We start from the raw sequence: 16784 nt of genomic DNA, 5'->3' as shown, positions 1-16784 counted from the left end.
ATACAAGCCTGTTGACTGAGGGTGCCCATTCGTTTCCCGGCTGCCTGATCCAAAATAACCACACAGGAATTGTATTATTACAATATTGCTTGTCCTATTAGCTTACGCTTCTTATTGGCTTGCTCTTATATCTTAAATTAATTCATTTCTATTATTTTACCATAAGGCTCATGGTTTACTGGCAAGGTTCAGGTGCGTCTGTCTCCTGCAGTGGTTACATGGCTTCTCCCTGACTCCACTTTTCTCCTCTGTCTTTACTTGGAATTTCTGCTTTATTCTATTCTGCCCTGTGATAGGTCCAAGGGAGCTTCTTTATTAACCAATGATATACAGAGAGAAATCCCACAACATAAGCCTTACACGTTCTTGGTTAGAGTTACCCCAAGATATTTTGTATTATTTGAGGCAAATGTGAAAGGTGTTGCTTCCCTGATTTCTTTCTCAGTCTGTTTGTCGTTTGTGTATAGGAAGGCTACTGATATTTGTGAGTTAATGTTGTATCCAGGTCCTTTGTGAAAGTGTTTATCAGCTGTAGGAGTTTCATGGTGGAATTTTTATAATCACTTGATACTATCATATTATCTACAAATAAAGATACTTTAACTTCTTCCTTTCCAATTTGTATACCCTTGATCTCCTTCAAGCTGTCTTACTATTCTAATTAAGACTTTAAGTACAATACTGAATAGGTATGGAGAGAGCAGACAGCCTTGTCTTGCTCCTGATTTTAGTGGAATTGCTTAGAGTTTCTCTCCACTTAAGTTGTCTATGGGCTTTCTGTAAACTGCCTTTATTATGTTGAAGTATGCCCCTTGTATCCCTTATCTCTCCAGTGCTTTTATCATATAGAGTTTTGGGGTTTGTCAGAGGCCCTTTCTTCATCTTTTAGTAGTATTATATTATCTTTATGAAACAAAAGCCAGGAAAGAATCATAGTTGGATTTGGTTGCAAGTTTATTGGTTCTATCCTGGGTTAGGGCGGCTCTCCTTGATAGCCCAGCTGTCTTATGTCTCACTTTTAGCAGACCTATATGCTCCATAGTTACAGAAAGGACACTAGGAGAGAAGAGGGCGAACACAAGGAGAAAGAAGAAGAGGGAAGTCCGAAGTCATCTGCTGCTTTGATCCAATAGGGAGAGGTCATCACCACTCCTTATGCTACTGTGGTTTTCTCTACATGGTCTATAAAACACCCTTGCAACATAATTACAAGGACCTAAAACATAATAACAGGTTTGTTCACCAAAAAGACTTGCTTTTTAAATTGCTCTTCATCAGAGTAAACAAGTTTTTTCTTCTGAGACCTGCAGTCTGGACTCTGGATGTGAGTCCCTTTGACAGATGGCAGACCCTAAGAACAGTTGGTGAATGTCTGTTGTGGTCCCAGCATGGCTGTGGGTTCTTTGAAATAGGAAGCTGTACATAGTGTCTGCTCTCAGGAAGTTAAGTTTTCCAGAGCCTTGAATGCCAAACTGATAAGCCACAGTGTTGTTCTTCATCCCATGGAGGCTTAAGCAAGGGCAGAATCATACCACGGAGGCTTAAGGGTGGAAAGCTCTGACTTCTCACATGCCCTTCCTGTGTCTGTAAATGCTCTTGTTCCCACCCTCTCTCCCCCTCTTCATGTCACCGTCCCTATCTTGGTTTGTCTGTCTTCTGTCACACTTTGTTTAAACATCTACTTCCTCAGAACACCCTTGGAATGTCATTCATACCTGCCGCCACAACAGTCTATCACAGGATCTATGATTCATTGCTTTAGAGATCACTGGACTACCAAATGGAATAGTTACACCACATATATAGTTATCTTTCAGTCCAGCCCTTCCACCAGCACCAACTGTCATAAACTCAGAGATCAGGCTTGCGATGACATTGATATGGAAGAGGAGAGGGCCAGGCACAGACCCCAGAAAGCATCAACTTCATAGACAGGAGAAGACAACATCCCAGATGCCAAGGACAAAGGGCTTCAAACAGAGCTTTAGGTGTCAGCATCATGGAGAGAGATAGAGTAGGGCACTGGTGTTTGGGGTTGTGAGCCTAGCCTTTAACAGCTGACCATCTCTCCAATGTCTATATGTGTATCTTGTGCCTTTTTTCTTTGGCTATTTATTTGTTCGTTTGTTTCCTATTCAGGCTTGTTTGTTTTTTATCTCATTTTGTTATTATTTTCTTCTTTTTTAATTTTGGATACTTGTTTGTTTTCTAATGAGACAGAGCAAGAAAAGATGTGGATTTGAGTGAATAGGGAGGAGAACCGTAATCAGATTATATTGTATGAAAAGAAATCTATTTCCAATTTGAAAAAAAGAATAGAGTACTGCACACTTAGAGGTTCTGTGAGGCTCCAGAATGAGCTTTTGGGCAGCCTTGTGGTAAACAGAGAAGACAAATGGCTTGGGTTAAATATGGGAGCAAAAGGAATGATTGGCAAGAGGAAAACTGGGGGCACAGGCCAATTACTGGGGTTCTTAGGGTCTCAAGCTGGCCCTACCGCTCAGCCACCCTTCCCCAGCTGGCCAATCAAAGAAACAAGGAATGATGAATAGCAAATAAAGACTTCTTCAATGTGGCCTTATCAGGAAAAAATAAAAGGAGTCCCAGTGACCCCCAAGTTCAGATTCAGGATCCTGACACAAGGTTTAAGTTTGAACAGAGGACAGGGGTTATGAATAACTGAACAGTTCTTGTCACTGTGTGGCCCTGTCCATCTCCAACTCATAATTCCAGTCTCTCCTACAAGGTGGGGTCTGGCTGGCTCCTCCTCTGGCTGCCACCAGGCTTCGACCCTTTCCTTCTCTCAACAAAGAGACTCCTGGGGAAATTGGTTTTAGTAGTCTGATAGCCAAACAGATGGGTTGTAATGTACCTTTAAATATCTTCATTTCTGCTGGGGTAGGTTCAAAAGGGAAGCTGGTGGGACTGAGGATGGGTGGGAGGGCATCATTTGCAACTTATTGGTGAGGGAAGCTTCAGAACGTTCCTCAAGCAACTGGAAGATTCTCAAGGCAGCACCTACCTTCACGTGCACCCATTTTCATCCATTGAACAATGCCAGAAAGTCTTAGAAGAGATAGATTAACAATGGGTGTGTGATAACTAGACCTTGAATGAAGACCAGGAACCAGCAGCCATGGCAGGTGGCTATACTACAGAGCCCAACCCCTTTGTAGTCTTCCGGTGTTTAGCAAAATAAATCTACCTGCTCTTACACATATGCTTAAGGAAAAACTTAGAAAATATCTCCTCTGCCTTCCTCACCTCACCATCACTCAGTCTCAAATCTGAAGAGACGTTAAAATGTATCTAATGATCAATAATAGATCCAAAGCAAGGGTAACATCTTCCTTTCCCAAATGTAGTTTCCTTTCTTTCTTTGCATGGCAATTTTTCCTTTTAATAAAGTTTTTTCTTCCACTAAAATATGACAGAGGCATAGACAATAAATAGCATTTCTCATCTTACCACTTCCAAATCCTGAACGAGTTTAATAGTTCACTCCCTCTTGGTGGCTTAAAAATGGAGCTTTTATCTGTGAATCTATAACGCTGTTCTCTTCTCGTCCCACTTGTTAAATGGACTCCATTTATCACTCATTTTATTGGTGCTTCTCTACCCTAAGAGAAGCTTGATCAGATAACCTGGGCCTTAAGAAAGCAAAGGAGGATTGCTAGGAATGGTTTCCATTGTTTGAGAAGCTCTCTTTGATCTGCAATTTTTAGTAAGGTTAGAGGATATCTCCTGGGTCCCTGCATTTTTTGATTCTCCAAGGAATGGTTCCCTTGGTCTCGGAGACTAGCGAGCCCTGTGCAGAACGTGTTTTCTGGATCTGGTCCTGTGGAATGGTTTAAAGATGAATTTAATCCTTGGTCAGACACTGAACATTCCTAGTTTAATGCTGTGATATAATATGACAGATTTACGTGTTCTTCTGACATAATGAAATGCAGAGCGATGGGGTGTTTTATTTACACTGTAACCTCTTATTTCAACAGGTCACTGGCTTCATATAGGCTTTCTTGGCCTCATCAAAAAAGTCCCAAGTACTGTTAGAAACACCAGCCCCCTCTACCATACTACAAGGACCAAAGTGCTAGGTACTGAAGTCCAGAAGGGAAAAAAAGCAATATAAACAAACAAATAATACCAAGAGACTCAGAGATCTAAGGAACTGCCAGTACCCAAATTCATCTCAGATGCCTAAGTGATCTCGCCTCTACCTGGATACAGAACTTGAAGAACAAATGTTTATTGAGTGAATCTCCTTCCAGATCCATCATTCACTTACCAAACGTTGTCGATCATTCATTCATTCATTCCTTCAGGGAATGTTGTTTGCCTCCAGCTAAGGTGAGTGCGATTTTCTTCACATGACAAACTAGATACAACTTTGTACTTAAGGAAAGGGGCAGTTTTACGAAGTAACCGGACAAACTTTGATTCAACAGAGTGAACCCCATAGCAGAACACCCTGGTTTTAGGGAAAGAGAAAAGATTAATTCAGGGAGAATTTGAAAATGTCAGAAAATCATGTTAAATTAAAATCGTCTTGACTGCCATGAACCTGAAATTGACCCTGTCAAGCAAACTTGGTTGAACTCAGGTAGAGAAGATGGGGAAGGTTTTGCGCATTCCCTCCCAAGAGTGGAGGGTGCAGGAGTTCTGGAAACGTGAAAAGAGTATGAGTGAGTGAAGTAAGCGACGTTAGCCCCCTCTCCCCCAGCCCTCTCTCTCCCGGCCCTCTCTCCACTAGCCTTCCCTCTCTTCCCTCTCCTAACCCTCCCTCCCCTAACCCTCCCTCTCCCTCAGCTCCCTCTCTCCCAGTCCCCTCTCCCCAGCCCCCTCTCCCCTAGCCCTATCTCCCCTAACCCACTCTCTCCTCGCCCACTCTCTTCTACTATAGTGCTAGTATTTGTACAAAGGTTGCAGGTTGCATCTTAGTATCCTCAGAGCTAGCACAAAGCATTCCCACAACATGGGGTTTCTGTGTGAGTAGAAGCATGTGGCTGTAAAGAAGATCCAGAGCCAGCTCCTCTGCTCCAACCATGGGGAATTTCCAGCAGGAAATGGTTTGCTCCAAGGTGTCCTGATTTGTATCCCCCTACCCCCATCACAGTCTAGAGAGAGAAGAAAAACAGGGCTCATACTAAATTCAAGGCTTGCTGTTACTCAAAGCGTGGCTGAGTGGTCACCACATGAGCACCACCTTGAGACACCTTACAAAAGCAGAATTTCCCATTTCAGCAGCAACCCTGCCTCAGAATGAATTGCGTTCGGTGTCCCAAGATCCCTAGGTGTTTTTTATGCATGGAAATTTGAAAAGCTACTGGGGCTGTGGGGAGGGGTACGTACAAGCTTCCATCCCAGCACTAGTGAGACAGAGACAAGCAGATCTTTGTGAGTTCAAGGCCAGCCTGGTCTACAAAGTGAGTTCCGAGACAGCCAGAGCTATACAGCGAAATCCTGTCTCCAAAAAACTTAAAAAAAAAAAAAAGTTTGAAAATCCCTGCTCTAGAAACATCCTCTGGATGTTTGGACGTTGGAAACACTGAAGGAGCTCGCTGTTCTGTGCAGAAACACTCGCCAGCTGCACCTGTCTCCACCCATGCCTCTCAACACTGGGATTACAGACTAGTACCCTGGGGAATGGCCTCTGCACAGATGTTGGAGAGCTGGACCTAAGTCCTTGTGCCTACCCAGGAGGCACTTCCTTCATCGAGCCATCTCCCTAGCTAAGGAGAAGCTTTCTCAGTGACAGATCCTATCCTTCGGGGTTTTGATTGAAATGTTCAGCCTCTCTAAATGGTTCCAAATGTGCAGCCGATGTCATACAGCCCCGGGAGGCCTCCTAGTCCTTTGAGAAACTGTACCATAGCCACAGATCTGGGCTCTGCCGGTGCAGAATGAATGCGGAGAGCTTCTTGCAGCCCGATGAAAAAAGTCTCTCGTTGCCCCAGGTACAGCTATAAGCCAGAATGAAGCCAGCTACTTCCATCCAGGTGCCTAAGCCTCTTCCTGCACGCGTGCTCACTGTAACCCTTCACTGTGGCTTTCAATCTGGGAAACCCGTGTGGAAATTTGTTGTGGCAGAGCAAGACATTAAGCGTGGAATGTTCTCTGCCAGCTATAAAAGTAGCAGAGGAAGAAAGGTTGTACAAAAGACTTAGTGATCTCCAACAGGCAAACAGACACATGAAAACCAGAGAAGGGTTCCCCACAGGCTGTAGCACCCTGTAAAGGCGCCTGTGAGTCAGCTCAGGGAGGCCCAGCCCCTGCAGGAGAGCCTGATTTAGGATCAGCGCCTGCTCCCGGGCTGGGCTGGGCTGGGCTGCGTCTCCTCCCAAGACCCAGCTTCCCTTCTCCCTGGTTGCCTAAAGTGTCACATTTGCTCATTCCCAAGCTCTCTCGCCCACCCCCTTTCCAGACAGTTTGCCAGTGAACAGGGGCTGTTGTAACCCACCTACCGGCCTCTTTCTTTGGAGACCGCTGTTAAGCAACTTTCAACTCCCCTCATTGCAAAGGTATGAAGTTCCTCGGGAAGCCCAGCAGCCACACAGCTGCTCCTCTGCCTCTTTGCTGGCTCCTTTTGAAGATTCTGCTGCCGGGGTACTGTCACCCTTATGACAACCGCTATGCTGGGTAAGTGGAGGCAACTTTCTGTCCTGCAAGGCTTTGATTTGTTTGGTGGTTTCTTTAGCTCTCACCGTGCCTCACCGTTTTGTTGTTGTTTGTGGTTTCTGTGCGACTCTGAAGGCTTTCAATAGTTCCCCGCCCCTATAAAACGTATAGACAGCATCCAGCATTTCGGTTCAGCGGACTGAGAAAGCCCGGTAGGCAAGAGTCTGCCTAGATACTGTTTCGAGTGTCCCAGCCCCAGCTGTGGCCTCGAAATTGAATGCGAAAGTGTCCTGGGGTGCGGTGGCCAGGATCTGCAGCATCTGCCTTGGTTGATGCTCAGCGTAAAGGATACTGTTGTACCACGTGAAGTATGACCCGAAAATTAAGCAGTCTCCTTTAGAATTGTGCGTACCTGCAGTGGGCTAAGATTCACCTGTGACTGATTTAAGAACAAAATATGGTTTTTAAAACTATTCCAGAGTGACTGTTAGTTATTTCAGATCTGGACAGCTCAAATAATTCAACACAAAATAAGCAGATTTTTTTTAAAATAAAAAAGGCAGAATAAAAGTAGTCAAGTGTAAAATCGCTGGTATTTTTAAGAAGGAGAGATGAGAAGAGAGTGGCTTTCTCCTCTGGAAAGGTTAGCTGCGTCTGAGATGGCGATCTTGGGGAAGCACAGAGCAGGGACTGGAGACGTGTGCCGCTGTGCACATTCTTACGATCCTCAAGGCTTGCTGAGGTACAGACAGCGTGTGTTTGGCTCAGATTTGCAGAAGGCTGTTCTTGGAATCTGGAAGTTATAGAATGCTGGCATTTCAGAGAGAAACCATCTTCTAGTTCCGTTGCTTAAAGCTGAAGAGGGGCAGTCGTGTCCCTCTCTCTAAACTGTACCCCTCAGTTGTCTCCGGTCAAGAGAGTTTAGCCTCCCAAAGAGCAGTTGCTCTTTTTTCGGAATAGTGTGTGGAGTCTGTGAGAGCCTGGAGTACAGAACGGTGAACTGTGCTCCCCTTTCTCTGTCCAGGGACCTGGACTCGGCTTTTATTTAGTGGTCTTCCAAATACAGGATTTACACGGAGACATTCACAAGCATGTCCCTAATTGCGGAGAATGAGGGATGGGGGAGACATTTGGTGAGATAGAGGTGGGAATATAACCTTCAAATTTCCCACCTGTGATTATTTTTCCCTGGGGCACAGAAGGGCAGTTACATCCAAGGGGTTCTTTCTAGTCTCCTGCTCAGGAAGGCCCAGGCTTTAAATCCTGTAGTTTGTCTGGCGCACACAACACTCATTAGAGATGCGGGCAAAGAAGTCCCTGCTAATGATCCACCACCGGCAACCACACTCCTCCCTCTGGTGGAGGAGCTAATCTGACCCTTTGGCTGATGTCAGACCAGACGATAAATATATATCACCAATTTACATGTGCTTCGAGTGATACAGGCGCTCACCCCTCCACTCAGCCATAGCCCTGTTCATAATTACTCCAGGGCAAAGCACTCATCAATAATAAGTCACCAGGCCTGCTTCAGCCGAGCAGGTGTGTATCCTCCCCCGAGCACCACTGGGGGCAGGAGAATGTTCTAGCAAATGGAGCCACTCCTGGGGGCAACAGTCCTGCCTCCTCTCCTGCTGTGCACTGAAGGTAGCAATGGCCATTTCTCTTACGCTGCAACATAATAAGATAGTCCCGGATGTATAAATTACCAGATACCTGAAAGCTGGAAGGAAAAAAAAATGAGAAGCTGAAGGATTGCTCACTACCTGTCCATCATAATGGAAGCCTCAGGCCTCTTGAAAATCAGAACTACTTCTGAGATGTTTACCATTGAAAATTTAGCTCGCCTTCAAGAGACAGAAGTCATTCTCTCATTACCAAGGACAAATGCTACTCAGATTTGAGAAGGTTTTGCTTTGTTTACTTAGGAACCACTCTGCATGTTTAGCTCTTTAGGGATCAAGAACTTGGTAGGAAAATGGTAAAATACCATCCAGCATTGCCTTTGTCTGCCTATTTATAGCGTGATTGTAAGCTGCCCCATTGTTATCCCTTCATAGGTTTTGCTGATTTTCCTGTTAATAATTATGGGTCAACCTTATTCTTTGCATTCTGGTATAGAAATTTGGCAGGTCTTGCCCAAACGCAGCACAACATGACTGTCACCTGCAGGAAGGACCCTGAGCATGAATAGAAATGTTCAGGGAAAACAGCGTGCCCTTCAGAGCTGCTAACGAACATCATCGGCTCCTCTCTATACAAACAACAGTAGAACACAGCCAATGTGTGTAATAGAGGCTGCCTAGAAGTGTCTCGGGAAATAAGTTTTAAAATGAGTTGGGGAAGCTACAAGCCCACGGGGGGAATCTGAAGACAGAGACTGAGTCCTGTTTTCGGTAACTGTATCAGATCATACAGCCACGAGGGAGGCTTAAAAAGACAGGTGAGAACAACAATTTGATTTCCAACACTATTACTCCACCACTGCACCGCTAGTTTAGGACCGCAGGGGCTAGCAACGCCCAGTCAGACATTCCCGGGGTAATCAAGGGGCACTCGGTAAACCGGCAATGCCGCTCGGTCTTGTCTTCTTTCCCTTCGCCTTGTTTTCGTGGAAGGACCTAGCGATTTGCTGTCCTGCGAGGTTAGGGCAGACAATGATCTGCAACAGTGAAGCCTAGGACCCAAGTGCAGGATGTCATGAATCTGAGAGTTCCTTCTGCGATGGTGGTTGAACCTTTTCAATCAGAGAAGACTTCGAAGTCTCCGCTTTTCTAAAACTGGTCAGCATGGCCAGGACAGTCCCAGTTGTACCTCCTGTTCTGACGTATTATTTGACAATGCCCTCTTTGTGTCAGAGAAGAGTTCCCATGGATAGTATCTCATGTGTGGGACACTTTTGTTCTTACGCCATTGGCTGCTTTAATGGGGTCACTTGCATTTCTCGCAACTACCTTCTCATTTCATTTCCAAAGAACAAATTTGTCTGTGATTATCCCATTTCAGTGAAAAGCGCATCATTTGTTCCTTTTTGTCCCTGGGAATGACTCCCACTTACTTCAGAACCAGTTTGCCTCAATCTGGAGTAAGCTCCTCCTAAGTGATGTGTCTCTAGTCCTTTCTCATACTGATGATCTTACTAAAATGACATGTCTGTTATTCTTTTGCTCAAAGGTCAACTTTGGCTCCCTGGTGCTACCTTGGTCAAATTCAGATTTCTCTGCCTGGCTCTCAAGGCATCTATAATGAGTCTGCCTCTGTTCTACTCTTCCTGTTCCCTAAGACCCACCCACCTCTAACCAAAGAAGTGGAGTAGCTCTGCAGGCTTCTAGCCACCAAAGCAGGCAGACCAGAAGCCTAAGGCACAGAGCAGTGCTCCCGGCTCCCAGATGACAGAAATGTGCCGGCTGTGTGTCTGGGACATTCGAAAGCACATGTGGCAAGTCAGTCATATTGTTGATTTTGAACCAGTCCCCCAGTCCCCCAGTCCCTTCTGGAAGCTCCTTTACTCTTTCCCTCTGCTAATGGTAGAGTATTCTTAGTTCTCCTTGTGCTGGCTCTAAGCAGGGCCCTGAAGAGCTGAGTGTTTATCAACTCGTATAGCAAAGGCTTTCCTCACTGCCGTATACTGCGTGTTAGGGCTTCGTGCTTTGCTTTCTAAAGATGCACAGGCTGTAGCTCTCTATGCTTCTGAACCAGCGGTTCTCAGCCTGGGAGTTGTGGCCCACACAGCAGTCCCCTATCAGAGAGCCTGCATATCAGATTTTCCTTACAGCTTATAACAATAGCAAAATTACATTTATGAAGTAGCAATGAAAACAATTTTATGGTTGTGGGTCACCACAGCATGACGGAACTGTATTAAAGGGTATCTGCGTTAGGAAGGTTGAGAAGCACTGTTGTGAACTGAACTCACAGGCAGGCTATGAGACCAGGCTCTCTCTCAGCATACCCTGTTAGTGGAAAGAGGAATGTTTCCACTACTCCTGAGCCACGTTCTCCTAAGAGCCCAGTCTGGTAATGGAGTCTTTATCTTATGGCACCAGGATGTCTTCCGGTGATGGCAATGACCTATAATCCCCTCATCTCTTGAAAAGGCAGCAAAGGCTGCTAATGCTTCATCACATCACAGTTTCTACTGGCCACAAACATACCGGCGATACTTCTCCGTCTCCACACAGAATTAAAGAGGAGGGCGTGGAAGTGTGGTGGAGAAAATGGAAGTCATCTTGGTGACTTGCTTTTTAGAGACTTCATTGTGATCGATCAGTAGGTTACTAGTCTCCCAGGTTAGAATTTGCTCTGCTGAGTCCATGGCATTCCGTTCTGCCAGAGGCATCTGCTTTTTCATGGTAAAACGGACTGCAAAAGAGAAAGTTACAGGAGTATGGGCTGGCTGCTGCTAAAACTGCTCTAAAATCTATTTCATTGCATAACGAAATAAACTTCTAAGTAGTTCCTTCAACAAAATAACCATCTTTGCCTTTTTTCAATATTTTTAAAGGATAAAACATTTTCTTTTAATGTCTATTTTTAGTATATTATTGGGTTGCCTTGCTTTTGTTTGGTTTCTTGTTGCTATAGCAAAGATCCCCTATCCTTAATAACCTAACTAAATTCATGTTTCACTCATATAAAACTTCAGAACATTCTATGGTGATATGCAAAATATTCATCAGTATGGTTATGGGCCAAGGCCGGTTCAGGCACCCTCTCCTCTGTCCAGAGAACAATCTGGGGATCTCTCCTTGGACCTGGGGTCCCCTTTATAATCAAGTCTCTTGTAAACCCTAAAATGACTCCCTTAGTTGAGAAATATACTTCCCTGATCCCATAACCATCCTTTCTCCCTCCCCCCATCCCAATCCCCCGAGCTTTCCCCATTCCTCCCCTACTGCCTTCTCTCTAACCCTCTCCCCTTCCAACAATCCCTCCCCCATGCACCCGAGGTTGCCTGGCACTCTTGTCTACTTCCAATCTCCAGGAGGATAACTACATGATTTTCTTCAGGTTCACCTTCTTATTTAGCTTCTCTAGGATCACGAATAATAGGCTCAAAGACCTTTAATTATGGCTAGACTCCACATATGAGTGAATACGAACTTTCATCTGGCGATGGGTGGAGATAGAGACAGAGACCCACATTGGAACACTGGACTTAACTCCCTAGGTCCAAAGGAGAAGCAGAAGGAAAGAGAACGTTAGCAAAGAAGGCAACACCAGAGGGAACCTTCACCCGTTGATGGATGGAGATTGAGACAGAGACCCACACTGGAGCACTGGACTGAGCCCCCAAGGGCTAAATGAGGAGCAGAAGGAGGGAGAACATGAACAAGAAAGGCAGGACCATGAGGAGTGCGTTCACCCACTGATACAAGGGGACTGATCTAATGAGAGTTCACCAAGGCCAGTTGGACTGGGACTGAACAAGCACGTGATCCAACCAGATTCTCTGAATGTGGCTGGCTCGGGGTCTTTCTGAAAAGCCATTGACAATGACACTGGGACTTGTTTCCTCTGCATATACTGGATTTTTGGGATCCAGTCTGTTTGGATGCTCACCTTCCTGGACCTGGAGGGAGGCGGGAGGAACTTGAACTTCCCACAGGGCAGGAAACCCTGACTGCTCTTAGGGATGGAGAGGGAGGAGGAGAGGGAGTGGGGGGAGTGGGAGGGTGTTGGGAGGAGGGGCAGAAATGGAAACTTTTATAAATTAATAAACTTTTATAAAAAAAACAAAAAACTTCAGAACAGCTCTGGTTAGTCGGCTGTGACAGAAGTCCAGGCCCCCAAGGTGCTGCAGCTTGGACCTGATCAACACCTAACTCCCAAATATGGTCCTGAAAGGAAGCATTCCTATCAAGTTCAGCCAATAGGAGAGCGGAAAGGAAGGCCAAAGGTCAGAAGAGAAGTTTGACCTCGGCCCGCTATCAATGAGCATTGGGAAGATGGTTTAGGTACAAGCAAGGTTGTGAAGCATTGTCATTACCTGGTGTCCAGAGCTGGAAACGCTTGCCGAGGGACACTGGCGAGTTTCCAGTGGTCTCACTGACACCCCATGACCACAGCCCAGTCTCCCTTCAACTTGGTTCTCTAAATGCAGAGTTTCACACTTTAAGTTGATTGAAAATACATAGTTTTATTTTACAAATGCTCTTTCCAAGTCATAGAATGTCAGAACAAAAGGAGACAGGAAAAAAAAAAAACATAGCCCAATCTTCCTATGTGAAAATGGAGCACCGCAGAGCTAGGGAGAGATTAGACTAAAACCCAGGTCAGTGAGCTCTCAGCGTTCCTCACAGTTGATACTATAGTGTTCGGTGGCTCTAGAAGTCATCGGAATCCTTCCTACCTCCTTGAATTGCTGGGAAGGAAGTCATATGTTTTGGCAAGGCTGGAGGATCTTTAAGGAGGGAATATTTCATTTCTGTAAATATTTGTAAGGTGTCTGCCTGTTGCCAGTCTCAGACCACGGAGATGAAAGAGCAGTTCGTGTACGCTACATAACGAGTAACTCAAGCAGGTAAACAAGGAATTAGAGTCCCCATCCCACAGAGAAAATTATTTGTGCCTGGCGAGTGCACGAGAGGGTCACCTAATCCAGACTGAAGGATGGAGAGCGGGTCAAAGTTGGTTCTCAACTGTGAGATATTTCTCGAAAGGCAAACAGAAATTTGAGTGGATTATTGAGTGTATGAGGTTTGTTGCCTTTTCCTTTTAAATCGTTGGTACTGGAAGGTATGGCCTTGTCTCTGTCATAAAAGAAAAACAAAGCCCACAGTAGAAAATTGAGGAAGGCTTTCGAGGCACAGGGGCTACTTCATTTCAGAGAGCTCAGGGAAAGCTCAGTGAGGTCTAGATAATCAGAGTTATATTGCTTCTCTCGCTGAAGATGAAGGTATGAGAGTAACGTGTTTTGTCATCTGTTGCTCGCAATTCTAGTCTCACCTAAAGTCAAAGAATACTAATATATTTTCAGGGAATTCAGACAAAGTTTTAAAAGGAAGTTCTCTATGGACTCCCTGAGAAGCGAAGATAAAAAAGTCAGGTTGGTTCTCCACAAGACAACTGAGTAGTAATATTATAGCGTGAGGTTGCTGCAGTTACACACAGAAAGAGATGGGGGCCAGTTAAAGATCCATTCAAGACGTAGAACTGTTATAATTAAGTAATTAGATAGATAAAAGAAAGATAAATGATTCACACTCAGGATTGTATAAATGAACCAAAATCATTACAGAGAACATAAACATTTTTTTCAGATGTGTGCAACTAAAGATACCCATTTTAAGCCCAGTTGGATACATGGGTCTGAAATTAGAGGGAGACAGAGACAGAGATACACATAGATAGAGACAGAGAGATGGGGAGAAAGAAAGATGGAGAGAGATGTAGAAAAAGACAGAGAGAGACAGAGAGAGGGAAAGTGTCAGAGACAGAGAGAGACAGAGAGATGGAGAGAGACAGATACACATGCAGAGGGGGAGACAGACAGACACAGAGAGAGAGAGACAACCATATACACAGACACGTACAGAGAGACAGAAACACACAGAGAGACACAGAGATACTAAGACATAAACTGTACTAAATGATATGCAAAAAGAATTTCTAAACATCAGGTAGAACTCCCAGAAAGAGTGCATTGACATAAAAAGAGAAGACAGCCAAATACCAGGGGAAATGTCAGAGAAGAAACTAATAGAAAGTAAGAAATGCAGAAAATGTGTTTAAAGGAAATGAATATTAAAAAGAAAGAGAGGCCAGTTACTTCAGTTATTACCGGCTGGTACCTGCTGGTTGCCATAAAGGAAATCAGGTGTGATGTTATCAAAGATACCTTTGGCCAAAGGATGACTGAGAAACCGGAGTGCATTGAAGACTGGATGGAAGGTGAAAAATTAGCACTGAGTGTAGCTTATCCCTGAATGGAAGGCGGTCACAGGGATAAGGAATTGAAACCTCACACAGAAGGAGAGCTTTGCTGTTCTGTTTTAATTTAAAGAAGGTACAGTATGCTCTTGTCTCATGCCGGGAGGTATGAAGAATGAGAGCGGTAGGTGAAGAAGAGGCAGAGAGAAAGTGACGGACTGGGACCTCCATGAGACAGAATACTTTCTCTACAAATTAGGGGGTGGTGTCCTACTCCACAACAGCAGAATGAACAGAGACCCGAATAAAGGAGCAAGGATTTGGGTTCTGGATGTTCCTGGGGGAAATGAGCCGAATCCTTTAGAAGGATCACCAGTGACGGTAAAGATGATAGTTCATACTAAAACCATCTCCAGCCCATGAATTTCTTCTGAGTGGTTCATGTAACTTCACGTGACAAACAACACTACCCGTAACCTATCACTGTGTCTGTGGCATCTTCTCAGATGGATAAGGATGTGTTTAATACGCCTGTGTGAGGTGACAATGAAAGTCAAACAAGAGCATCAGTAGCCTCCAGTCCCCACCCATCCTCTGTCTTTCTTTTCCCTGTGTCTGGGAGAAAGACCTCTCAGCCTTATGTCTGGCTCATTTCTCCTTCAGGCTAGGGAGGCAAGAAGAGAGAAAAGACAGGGTGTTTCTTTCCTGCCTCTCATTTCTGGCTTCGTTTAGTGCAACATTCTGATAGTAGCTGGGTCTTCTATAAACATCACTTGCTGGGAGCTCCCTGCCAGCATCCAGCTATCTCTGGCATCTAGGGTGTAATTTGTTTGTTCCTCAGACCAAGGGACCACCCATATTTGGGTGCTTCAGCACCCCTCGACAGTCCACTCCTATCATGCTCCCATTAATGGTCTGTTATTAAATAACCTTAATTGAACCATCTAAGTAGAATTTCTCTCTTCTGGTGAAACACCTGGAATTGAAAGCACACACACACACACACACACACAATGTTCGTAGATCTGTGTTAGAGCAGTTTCTGGAGGCTCTGAAATGAAAAACAGAAAACCTAAAAACATAATAGCAGTGCGAGAAAGGAAAGGAGAAGACAACAGCTAATTTCTCTTTCTCTCCCATAGGAGGAAATGGCATAGTCCTTTGTAAGTCAATACACACTGCAAGGTGTTCTATTATATGGTGTGCTAATAACTAACTGGAAATGCTCAGCTCTTATGCAGCGCATCTGTTTACAAGACTGACTGCATGCCCTTCTACCTTTCTGAGGCATTAAGTAAAAGTCTTTGGACATCTTGGCTTTTTTCTTAGGAAGAACCGAAAATGCCTTCTAGTCCGTTTCCAACCTCCCCACCTTCACCCCGCCTCCTTCCGGACACTGACTGCTGATCACACACGGGCCAACATTCCTCCACACGTGTGAGGTGAAGATCTTCAGTGAGTCTGTTTCTGCCTCGCAGAGAGAGTGTGTGGCCGTTTCTATTTCCAGGGGCCTTATGTTTTAATGCAACCGTCTAGGCAGAAGAATAGAGGGAAGGAGGGAGAAAGGGCTGGAGGGAAGGGGTAACATATGAACAAGTAATCAAATCAAAGGAAAATGATCTTTCCTTGGGTCATAACACGCTCTCTGTGGTTTGTCTCTCCTCTTGATTTCTCGACATGCCCCCACCCTGGATTTCTAAGTTACTATAGACTTAGATTGTCTGTGAAGAGAGGAGACTTTCAGAGTGCCACACATTTATCCCAGATACAAACCTGGTTAATGTTTGCACACATGGAATCTTTAGCCTTTTGCCTGTGTGACCTCGATCGCATTTCCGTTTGACCTACTTGCCTTTCAGGATTTCTGCATGTTGTCCGACTGATGTATGATTCAGGTAAGTGTCTATTGAGTTCCTTATGGTTTTACATATTGTAAAATATGGCTTTATCCTACTCATCATGACCGTGTGGGATGTCTGATGATGTGATAACAGCACATCTCGTGTCAAAATCCCTAAACATCCTGGAGGCTGGAGGCTTTTGAGCCCTGCCAGGATAGCTGGTTCTTTAGCGCTGATGAAATATTTTATCAGCTAGTGTCTAAGCACTTAGCTTATGGGTAAGAAAAGAAAAGGATGTGGGAGAACCCAATTCTCCTAAGTTCTCAGACCTCTATAAAGTATAGAGAGATGACAACGAGTAACAATTAGGAAATGAATCTCATTGCAAATTTAAAAACACCTGGGAACTTTTGTGCATTGTGGCTTTTCCGCTAAAATGAGAATGTTTTT

The 16784-nt window shown here is 44.7% G+C and overlaps 1 protein-coding gene across 1 annotated transcript in view; it reads left to right on the top strand.

Annotated features, from left to right (window-relative positions):
• Positions 1-6299: 6299 nt before the first annotated feature.
• Positions 6300-16784, top strand: part of Cpa6 (carboxypeptidase A6) — a 316273-nt gene continuing 305788 nt past the window's right edge. Inside the window, exon 1 of the mRNA XM_048420468.3 lies at positions 6300-6642. Coding sequence (XP_048276425.3) covers positions 6527-6642 — 116 coding nt within the window. The 5' untranslated portion in view covers positions 6300-6526. The remainder of the gene's footprint in view (positions 6643-16784) is intronic.

The sequence above is a fragment of the Myodes glareolus genome, chromosome 16 (genome assembly GCF_982192425.1).
Source record: "Myodes glareolus chromosome 16, mMyoGla1.1, whole genome shotgun sequence".
Taxonomy (NCBI): Eukaryota; Metazoa; Chordata; class Mammalia; order Rodentia; family Cricetidae; genus Myodes; species Myodes glareolus.
The sequence above is the reverse complement of the archived record's forward strand: the minus strand, read 5'-3'. Positions and strand labels throughout refer to the sequence as shown.